The 12,116-nt window shown below is 33.9% G+C and overlaps 1 protein-coding gene across 9 annotated transcripts in view; it reads left to right on the top strand.

Annotated features, from left to right (window-relative positions):
* The window catches only part of adgrl2a (adhesion G protein-coupled receptor L2a), a 158,558-nt gene that overhangs the window by 25,351 nt on the left and 121,091 nt on the right, over positions 1-12,116 (top strand). For all 9 annotated transcript variants that reach the window (XM_052101394.1, XM_052101395.1, XM_052101393.1 and 6 more), the window contains exon 2: positions 478-662. In XM_052101394.1, the coding sequence (XP_051957354.1) occupies positions 554-662 (109 nt within the window). In that variant the 5' untranslated portion in view covers positions 478-553. The remainder of the gene's footprint in view (positions 1-477; positions 663-12,116) is intronic.

Genomic DNA, 12,116 nt, shown 5'->3' with positions numbered 1-12,116 from the left:
GAAAAACATTCAAAAGATGAGATACTGTATATGACTGAGTCATCATCAGCTCTCAAGTGGAGGAGTTCTGGATATGCACTGGTGGCTTAGGTGGACAGGCCAAAAAACCTGTTCCTCTTCAGAAAATGATAGTAGAGGAACAGGTTTGGGAGAAGAGAGTCAGATGAATAGTGAAGACCAGTCTTTGAGGTAAATAGATTGTTCTTCAGCTTGTTTGTGATGCAGGAGGTGTTGCTTCAAGCCTCAATCAGCTTCCGATAAAGGGTTTCCACTCCTGGGATTAGAGCTGTGTGAATTTGCTGCACGTTTGTACAAAAAAAAAAACAAAAAAAAAAAAAATCCAACAACAAACAAAAAAAAACACTGTGGAGGAAACTGAGGTGAGAGAGACTGCAGTAGAAAGGAGGAAGTTTATATGCCTGAGGAGCTCTTCATTGACTGCATGAATGCTGATAGTCCACTGTGGTTTTCTTGCAGGCTCTGAGGTCAATGATGGTTATCTCTGAGAGTGACTTCCCCAGATCGTTGTGACTACAGTGATTTCGATCCAAACATGTGGAAAGTGCCCAGTCCAGTCGGAGCCAGGATGGGGCATTCAGAATGGAGGTCTTTGGCTGTCTGTGGCCTGCTGTTCGTTTTGACGGTTGTTCAAAGTTCTGACGGTAAGACTTTATTCAAAATGTCTAAAATCTTTTTAAAAAGCAACATATGCAGAGCTCAATAATAAGAATGACTTGGTGGCCAGGCCCAGATGAATTTGTTTTGTTTTGTTTATTTTTTTTAGAGGTTGCTCTTTCATATCTCAAGTGCTTTGTAGCTTCAACTTTGTCTCAAAAGTTTCTCCCTAAAATATTTACAAGAAATAAAAATAGACACAAACGAGACAATTGTTTATAAATAATACAAGTATAGAGCTATTCATTTAATATAGAAAGCATAAATCAGAGAGATTTTGAGATCTCTGCCATTTGATTGCAGACTTTTGCAGACAATTTATATAGGAGATGAATGTTAGATTACTGAGGTCTTTTTCTCAGAAGAAAAAATTGAGAAGCAGGAGACTTCTGCAAAAGTCTTCATTCGCTCCTGTTCTCCAGTTAATCTTCTTGCTGCTTAGGAGAAACAATTGGTATATAAATGAGATCTCTTTTGGGATTTGGCATTTTTGAGGATTTTAGTTTTTGCTATTATGTTCACTGATCATACACATATGCGTCTGTGTCTTGCACATTTTTGGTTTTCTATGATGTCTTGAACATTGTTTTTTGCTAATTCTGCTGATTTCAGTTTTTCACTTTGGTTGAGTTATCCCTTACAAAAATCAAGAGTTCATGGCAAACTTGCCGCAAACTCACCACTGATTATTTTCACATGCAAATGAGCTTTGCTGCAAACTTGTGGCACATTTGTCCATGGTTGCCAAAGATTTGCTGCAGGTACACCACGACCGGTGAAGAGCTGCAAACATCTGACAGACATTTGCGGCAAATCACAAGCTCATTTTCATGTCAAAATAATGAGAAGCAAGTTAGAGGCTAGTTTGCCATATAATAATATATATACAGGGTTGGGAGGGTTACTTTTGAAATGTATTCCACTACAGATTACAGAATACATGCTGTATAATATAATTTGTGACATATTCCATTAGATTACTCAAAGTCAGTAACGTTTTCTAAATACTTTGGATTACTTCTTCAGAACTGGTGATTTTCTATCTTGTTTTGACCATAAAAACTCTGCAGTACAGTAAAACTAAATACACATGTCAAAAATACATTCTCTAATAAACCTAAATATCTTATGCAGTGTTGTTTCTAAAACAAGATAAATCTAATTTATCATGTTTTAAGGATTTTTACAGGAAAACAATACAAAAATTATTATAAAGAATATAATATTTGCCCTAATATCAAAGGTCTTACTTGAAAAGAAATTTTGATCCAACGTAAATTTTCTTGATAAAAAAATATGATCGTGCCTGATAACATGGCTAGAAATAGCATTTTAGCTTAGCGTAAAACTGACATTTTACACAAGTTTTATTTCTATTTCTTCTGCTCTAAACTTACTTCAAACTTCCTTCTCTGTCTGATCGTATGAATGTAACACATCATAAGAAAGTGTTTCACAGCTGTTCAAATGCACTTTGGATCACATCATTTATATGTATAAAGGTTTTCCATCTGAAAGGACTAAATATTAAATGAAACAAAAGACAATAAAATGCAAATTAATCTCTTCAGTAATCAAAATAATTTTTTAATGTAACTTTATTATAATTACCAATGATTTAAATTGTAAATGTAGTGGAATACATTTACTTATATTTTGTATTTTAAATACGTAATCCCATTACATGTACTCCTTTAACCCTGTGTATATATATACACTATGTATATATATATATATATATATATATATATATATATATACACACAGGGTTGGGGAGTAATATATGCATTGTAACAAAATATCAAACCATGTAGCATTTATTTTAACCTCCTGTGACCCACACGTGAAAAATTCAATAAAATTATACATTATAAATTCTGAATCTAAGTACTGATTTTCATTGTCCAATGTCTGCCATACATGTTAAGTGGTTCAAACCTCATCTGCAGCCTGCAACTGAACTTTAAATAGGAAGTTTGGATTGCATGCACTTAACTCCATAGAGATCTATTGGATGCTCCCTTGCTCCCTATTTAGTTAATGACTTAACCTCCAGTGAGCTGTCTGTCTGCATTTATTTTCATCGTGGCTCTGTATAAAGCCTCTGAAAGCAACTTTTTCCAGTTTTAAGATGCATCCATTGATTCTCAACGTGATAATGCACAGTGAATAGAGGATAGTTTAACTGAAACTGAGCATACAGTCCAGGAATGTGGTCCTTGTGTTTAACAGCGTGCCGGTTTGTGATAAATAATAAAAAAAAAAAAACAACAATCTAAAGAAGGCATATTTTATGTAACTAGAGACTCATATCTTTTGACTCAGTCATGTTTCAGATAGTTTTGTTGGTGTTTCTCTCAAACACAAACTCCTCTGTGATCGATGCCATATTGTTTGATCACATAAATCTGTACATCAAATTTTAACCCTTTACTGACAGCCCAGAGTGTCCTGAACTGAGATCAGTCGGTTTAAATTAAATGAAAATATGCGTTGCATATGGCGATGTCAAAATGTCAGGTCCACGCAGGTGTACGTGGGTTCTCAGGAGGTTCATAGAAATAGAGCACAAACACACTTCTCAATCAAAATATTCCACAAGTTCAAAAAGAATAGATATAGTATTCAAAATGAAGACAAAAAGTATTTGTACACTCGTTTGTTAAACTATGTGGAACTACATATGGAGATGCTCTACTAGAACACCTGTGCGAACTTGAGGGGAACTGACTTCATACATCCACTACAAATCACACTGAGACCGACTGGTTAAAATTAATTGCAAAAACAGCTCAGAACAATTTGTATTATTTGTTTGCAGATGACACTTGGTTTGATATGTTGTTCTCTAATGCAGGGGCATTCAGATATGTGTAAGTCTGACTTAAATGTGTGAAAGAGTCAAACTACATTTTAGTGACACTGTATTTCTTTCTCACACACAAAAATATGTTGCTACAAATAATATTTATAATGTTTTTTTTTGTTTTTTTTTTAAGAAAAGGCCAGTAAAAAAATTACAGGGCATGTAAAAATTTTAACTATTGGCCCGCAGAAAAAAAAAACTGTGTGATATCATCAGTTTCATGTTTTTCATCAGTTTCTGTTTTTTATTTATGTGGCTTTTGACTTTCGAGGCAGACACCATTTCTGAGAGCTCAGATAAATAATGACTGTTTCCTTACAGACAGATAGCCTGAGGTTCTTGCAAAGCGGTCTGCATTAACACAGAGCCTGCCTTTATTTTTGTATGCGTTAAATTAAAAGAAAGACCATACAGTGTTTCTGCCTCCATATTTATCTGTTTTCCCTCATCTCATCTCAGTCTGTTTACTCTCATGTCCTGTTCTAACTATAGGCCTAAACCCAACAACTGCTCATTATAAACAATATCCTCAAGTAAACACGCCTCATTACACTCTGTCCCTGCCGTAATATCTTTTTAATGCATTTTTATAATTGAATTAAATGGGTTACTGCCATAGCCATAAATGGCTGGAAGTTTTCGCTTGTGCAGAAACTTGGAAAGATTGATTGCTTGAGGGTTTGTTGCGTGTCTCTCTCGAGTATATCCTACAAACTTCAGGTCTCATCTTTCTGATTTTATTTCATGCTGTCTATAAGTTCGGATGTAACTCATTTTTATTCCATGCATCTTCTCAGTGTTTTTTTGGGGGGGGGTATTTTATGAAGCTGAAATGCAAAGCAGTGATGAAGCATTGTGGAGCCATTTTATTGACAGTATGTCTGCCATTGTATAAAATGTGGCATTGTGCTCTTATATAATGAATCAGGGTTGTATATGCTGAATGGTATATTAGTCTGAGCTCCTAATGCTTATTTGATATTCATAGGGATTTTTCTACTTCGTAAAAATGAGTCATCTTTTATTTTATGATAAATGTTAAAGTGCAAATGTTGTCATAACATTGTGGGATGGAACATTAAAGGCCTGAAACCAAACTGAAATACTTTAATATGTAATGCACATAATTTCACCGTAATTACACTGAGAATGACCCATGATTTTGAATATTAATTCTGTAAAATAATTATATGCAGTTCTTATTCACAAGCAGTGGATATTTAATAAGCATTAGGCAGCAAAAAAACTCTGAACAAGTATGTGAATACAGACACTTATTGCTGTAAGCTTGATGCGCTTGTTGTTGCGTTTTGAAATGTGTCTGATCCCAGTTCATTATGCTAGCATTGCATTCTCAATGTTGCCACAAAGGACACTATAGCAGTCAGTTTTCATTTTCAAGTATTTAATTAAACATTTGGTTTAATTGGACATTTTAAGTTAACTCTGTTGGCCCTTTGAGTATTATTGTAAGTTTAAAAAACAAAACAAAAATGTGTTAGATCAATACCAATTGTAAGTTGAATTAGATTTGTTTTACAGGGGAGTGTTTGGGAAACCTGTTTGAGAACATTATTTTTGCTATTCCACTCTAGTGGCGCAGGAATCACGCTTATCCTTTTAAAAGGTACAAACAGGACAGTGCTCTTTTAATGCACTGACCAAGCATTACACTTACATTTGCATACATACATAGAGTGAATTACTTGCCTTAGTGAGGATAGATCTACTACAAAATGTTTTACTGTCACAAAAGGCAGTTTGTCCATGGGATTACTATAAAAGTCAACAGGACTCAAATTGACTAATTTAATTTTACAGTAATGAGGTGCAGGTTTATTGTCTGATAAATTAACATAATTTACCAGCAAATGCAGTTTTGCTTTGAACACCCTGATGCTGGCTTTTTTCAGGAGGTGGCTAGTTTTGAAAGAAAGCTTTGCTTTTACCATTTGGCCAATTTGCAGGCAAAGGATTGGAAGTAATTTGAGCTGCTCATTTTTTATTATTATTATAGAAAGGACTGAATAATATCCGGCTGTGTCTTGCTGCCTTGAGCTTATTCAGAACTAATAGTAGGAAACCATTGCCTCAAACAGCGGCCACCCGCTTGTATTCATAAAAACGCTTCATCTCCATCTTAATTCATATCAGAACAGCTTTTGTATGACTTTCAGACAGCCAAATCACATATCTCAGAATTAACTGCCTTCCTGGCCACATTAGCCTTTTGACAAAACAGAATTAAAGGTTGAACTTTTGCTTTGTGATGAGCCAACTTTCACCAGGTGAATACTGCACATTAGTATTCTTCACATACTAATTCCAGTGTTTTTCACAGTGTGGATATTTTCTTTTACAGTGAAATGTGATTGCAGTCTTGACCTATGATGCTTCCATTTCAGCTGTGTTTTTTTCCTCAGAACTGGAGATTTGGTCAATCTTTTTAGATATTTAAAGGTCATGCCCATTGAATTCTGAACATGATATGCATAAATACGGGTCTGTAGGTCATTGATTTGCATGTCCAAAGCATATGAAATTGTAAAATCCTGGGATTTGGAATAAAATCTCACTATCCAAAAGGGCTTGATGACATGACAGTATATACCATTAGAAGATTGAAGATTTTGCTATACATTTTATACCATGCTAGATATATTTCCTTGGCTGTCAATGGACAGGACAGCTTTATGTTATGTACAAGTGATAGTGACAAAGAAACATGGAGTGGTGCAACAATTCAGAGCGAGATATGTCCTTAACAAGTTAAAATGATGAATAACTTGTTATTAAAGGGCTAGTTCACCCAAAAATGAAAATTCTCTCATTTACCCACCCTCATGCCATCCCAGATGTGTATGATTTTCTTTCTTCTGCTGAACACAAATTAAGACTTTTGGAAAAATATCTCAGCTCTGTAGGCCATTTCAGTGCAAATGAATGGTGGCCAGAATTTTGAAGCTCCAAAAACTATATAAAGGCAGCATAAAATTAATCCACACAATCCAGTAGTTTAATATGTTTCTTCTGAAGCAATGCAATTTTTTACCATAAATCTCCACTTTCACTTACAGAAAAGTAAGTGAAAAGTGAAAGTGAAAGTGAAAAGTGGAGATTTATGATAAAAAATAAATCGATCTGTTATCTTTCCCACACCAATCATACCAATTTTAAAGATATAGATTTCACTACTACAGTCGAATGGATTACTTTTATGCTGCCCTTTTTGTGATTTCTTGACCTTCAAAGTTCTGGCCATCATTCACTTGCATTGTTTGGACCTAAAGAGCTGAGATATTCTTCTAAAATCGTAATTTGTGTTCTGCAGAAGAAAGAAAGTCATACTCATCTGGGATGGCATGAGGGTGAGTAAATGAGAGAATTTTCATTTTTTGGTGAACTAGCCCTTTAAGGGATGTAATTCAAAGCAGAGTTTAATTGTCAGAACTAGTTGATTTATACTAATAGTTTTACTGTTTTGAGTCAATTGTTTTAACACAGAGGTAAACTAATGTGAAGCTATTTTCACATAAATGCTAGACATTTTATATGAATAATCTTATCTTTTGGTTGCACCCATCAAGTTCCAAATAAAAAACAGAAAATGAGCAAATGAGATAAAGTACATTTCATTTTTTAAACTTAATCAACATGATCTTGATTAATTAATTAATTAATGTTTTATATAAATAATGTGGTTGAATTTCTAGCAAAATAACTATATTGTAATATACTGTATGCCATTAAAATTATACAAAATTACTCATATCAGGCCCTTAGCCAGCCTAGTGGAAGGGGGAGTTTTCCCTCTCATTTTGTATTTAATTATAAGGTTCAAATACTTCATTTTGTTGCCTTTTTATGCACTAATTTGTGCTGGATTTGGGAAGTTATAAGAACATTCTGAATGTGAAAATGTATTTTACTCTTTATTTTTTCATGTATAACTTGCATGTGAATTGAACGAATGAGTGGACATCTCCTATGTTTTAGTGTAGTGAGTGGAGTTTTCAGACGGTCCCTTACATCCACGAAACCGAATGTCAAACATCAAACTAACTTTACCGCACTCAAAGATTTTGCTATGAGTGCATAACATCAGATGCTACGCATGTAACTGCTGTAAAGGATGATAAATTTATGAAACCAACATAAATTCTGGACCTTTGGCAGTGGGGGAGGGGTGGGGGTCAACTACCCTCACCCCCCTCATGTCTACAGGCCTGCATATTGTGATAAACATCTGACCATCCTATAAATCCTAGTCATGTTCGAATCATCCTCCCCCATTTATATGCAGGACCTATACTGTAGCTTTACCCCCAATAAAAGTGTAACCTAAAAATCATCAATTCCTTCTCTTATGGGCCCCTTATTTGGACAGCTGCTGTCACTCTTCCCTTCAAATTCTGACTGAAATAGCGGTCTGTCTTTCTGTCTGATACGAGCCGTCTGTCTTTCTATGGTAAATGAGCCATCTGTCTCTCTGACTGAAATGAGCTGTCTGTCTGTCTCAACTCTTAAAACAACTAAGTTGAATTCCTGCTGATTAAGAGTAAAATATGTCACAGAGATGTCTAGGATGGCAGCTCTATATATATATATATATATATATATCTATGTGTGTTTGTTTCAGTTCAGAAATGTATGTTTGGTGTTGTATCAAAAGAAATGAGAAAGTATATAAGATAAAAGTTTACATTTAGGTTTGGGTCGGTTATGTTGACTTGGTTGTTTTTTGGGGGGAGGGGAGGGAAACGTTCATATCACATTTCAGTTGAGTTTTTGTTTCTCTCTTTAGCTGTCTTGTTGTATTTCTCTCTTTGTCTGCCTGTCTCCTTGCTGTATTTCTCTCTCTCTCTCTCTCTCTCTCTCTCTCTCTTTCTCCACAGACAGAATTAGAGCGTGTCTTCCTGGTTTCTGTGATTGACTCGGTTACGCTTGTGTCTCCTCATGTGTCAAGAAAATATTTTAGGGGAAACAATGCTGAGGTGATTTGTATTATAACTTGATGTCAATCTTGGGGGATACGAGTGAACAAAAATAAACATAACAAGCTACTTCTGATAATTTGTCTTGAACCAGGAATAATGCTACTGCAAAAGATTCATCACAGATTTGGTTCTTTCACGCAAAGGTTTTATAATGATTAAATGACATGAATCCTGCTGTGAGAATGTGTCATTCCCTTTAGAAATGGACAAGTGTGGACAAGTCTTTCACATGCCTCAAAATTCCATCTGTGCAGTTATACATTCTAAGGAAACATTTAAACTAGCGAAACTGATTATCTTTGAGCAGCTAAAGCCAGTTCCCATCAGCCTCTGTAATGTGGCTTTGTGTTTATATCGACATTACGTCAATATCAATATATCTACATTCTCTAAACCCGTATTTAGTCGCCCCGATCGCTCATGGATTCAGATCTTGGATTCTTTTGTTTTTTTGTTTAATACTTCAATAAGGTCTCTTTGTGCCTTTCTTCTCCTTGTCTGGTGGTTTTTGTTTTTGCTCTTACCCAGGGGTTTTCTATCAGACAGAGGGATCAGACTTCCCATAATGCCAAGCGACGGGGGTCATTTGTCTTCACTGTCTTTCATCAGCCCTTCTCCCTAATCTGTACAATAAGAGAGGAGAACAGTGGGTTGGGGGCACACCGCTCAGCAAGGTGTGTCTGTTGTCCGGCGGCACCCTGCAGCCGAGCTCTTTAAATCCTCATTAGGATTTAACCGGGAGGAGATGCTGACTTTAATGGATTAAGCCTCATCACATCTGCCTCCTGACTAGTGTTTGTCATGCAAAAATCAAACCGGGACAGTCACGTTACTCATTATGTTCCCTGCTCTACCCAAGAGTTGATTTAAAACATTGGTGGAACTTTACATGAACAGGGTACATAAACTCTTGTGTCTCCGTGATTTTTTGTTTTTTTAAACATTAGAGAAACAAATCACCTGTTTCTTAATGTGAGTACTATTAGATAGGATAGATAAACTAAAATTAATGTAGTGTGAAAATTGTTAGTTTTTTTTTTAATATAATGTGCTAAGTTGGCATTCAAATTGCTAGAAAAATTACAAAATCACAAATTTTTTTAACTTTATTTAGACTGTATTTATGTCCCAAATTTTGGACACAGGGTTGAATATGAAACCCCATATAAAATGAATTAATAATAATATATATATATATATATATATAAAGAGTTTAAGGCCCTGCTCATGTAAAGTGTATGGGGTTATTGGTATTTGGTTGTGGTTTGTTTGTAGTGGCTTGCAAAAAGTGGGAGAGAGAAAACTTGCAGGATGGTTTCGGGGTAACAAAGACTTCATAGGGTGTGGATAGTGATAGAATGTGATGAGAAAGTGAAACTTATTCACCTTGTCAATCCATTTGCATTGTTTTGCTTTTAGGCACAATACAAGCTGCATAGGGCATAATTATGTAGATTAGTGCAGTTTAGGCATTTTTGATCTTGTAACAAAGTACATGTTGTGACACTATTCACAGAGTAGCTTTGTCCAGTAACAAGCCATTTTCCCCCCAACAAGTATCAGTGCACAATGTTATTGCTGTTATTGACTTACAACCAGTTTTGGATGTAAATGGGTTACAAAATAATTAATTACTGCAATCTTATTACTTGAAAAAAAAGTAGTGCAATGCATTACATTTTATATTCTACTAGTTTCTGAATATCAATGAAAGTAATTACTTTTAAGTACTTTACTTGAGTTACAAATATATCTAAAAAATATTGTTAATGTTTAATATAATTCAAATGTGAATTCAAATGTTAATACAGAATGTTTGCATTTTTGTGACAGCTGAAAGATGCACAACAATGAATAAGGAGACAAATATATAATTTTTTGTTTTAGAAAGTAACTTAAAATAAAAGTAATTAAGAATATGATTCATTTTCAAATGTAATACGTAAAGTAATGATTATAATTTTTTAGAAAAGTAGTTGTATATTACTTTTTTATTAACTTACCCAACACTGCTTACAACCAAAAATTAAACGGTGTTTACTAGAATGTCCTTTCTCTCAAATTTGAGTCATTTTAGTGGATCAGTTCATTCATTCTGGTTTTATTTAAAAAAGAAGGCTCAAATGGATTCACTAATTTATTTGAGTCATCACTCCATACTACTGTACTGCATTTAACATCTTCCTTTGTAAAATGGAGACACATAGATTGGTAGTTGACATAATTTTTTTTTGCTGTTGAGCAAGCTCCCATGTTGTGATATGCTATAATTCATCTAAAACTATTTTAAACAAAATTAGTCCAATTCTTCAGAAATTACTAAACATGCCGTTTTTATGACCTCATATTAATTGAGAGACTATAAGGAATATTTGTTCTTTTAAAAATTCATTTAATTCACACCACAGGACCATTTCAAATTATCTAGTAAAAGCCAGAAAAGGTGATTAGCTTGAAAATGGTGGGGGAAAAAGGTGAAAAGAAATGGTGACCAGTCACAGTATTTTATAAATATATATGGTAACACTTTCTATGAATCCCATATAAATAATGCATTGTAAATTATAATGCAATAGTAATGTCTCATAATACACCTTATAACATGTTATAACTTCTCAACCACAATTATAATTGATTATAATACAGTACTTACCTATTCATAGTTATACCTTAGAGTACAATGCATTATAACACAATAAACATCCAATTTATCTGCAGAAGTTATAATGCATTATATATATTTGTCATTTATAATAGGTATGCTTTAAGTATAGTGACAAAAGCAATGTCTACTAATAAACATCCTTAAGATATTTTTAAGTGGTGATAAGACATTACAAGTCAAGCTGGAAGTTATATGCATTATACATAAACAAAATACAAAATAACACACATTCAATGTAAATTTTGAGATATTAAGAAAAACACGTGTAAAGCCACAAGGTAAAAGTATTTTAGAAACTCTCTCTTGAGAAAACATTATACAAGTTTATATTATGGCTGTTTATAAGAAGATATTGTGTAACTTTATTTAAATCAGGCAAAGATAATTTATATAATATGAATATGTCATTAACCTTTTGACTGTTTACACTATACAGCACTTATACAAACTTTATTAGCTTCTGCTGCATTATATGCTGCTGTGTTATAATGCATCATACTCTAAAGTATAACTATGAACAAGGGAGGTCTTATAATGTATTATATATGTAGTTATAATTATTTATGATACGTTATAACTTATTTTAAGGTGATTATGAGACATTATGAATTCTGTCAAATGCATTTATAATGCCTTTACAATGCATTATATACTGTATATGGGCTTCAAAGGAAATTTTCCCATATATATATATATATATATACAGGGTTGGGAGGGTTACTTCTGAAATGTAATCCACTACATAATACATGCTTTAAAGATTACACAATACATGCTGTAAAATGTCATTTGTAATGTATTCCGTTAGATTACTCAAGGTCAGTAATGTATTCTAAATACTTTGGATTACTTCTTCAGCACTGGTAGATTTTTTCACTTGTTTTGACAATAAAAACTCTCCCAGTACAGTAAG

The sequence above is a fragment of the Xyrauchen texanus genome, chromosome 32 (assembly GCF_025860055.1).
Source record: "Xyrauchen texanus isolate HMW12.3.18 chromosome 32, RBS_HiC_50CHRs, whole genome shotgun sequence".
Taxonomy (NCBI): Eukaryota; Metazoa; Chordata; class Actinopteri; order Cypriniformes; family Catostomidae; genus Xyrauchen; species Xyrauchen texanus.
The sequence above is the reverse complement of the archived record's forward strand: the minus strand, read 5'-3'. Positions and strand labels throughout refer to the sequence as shown.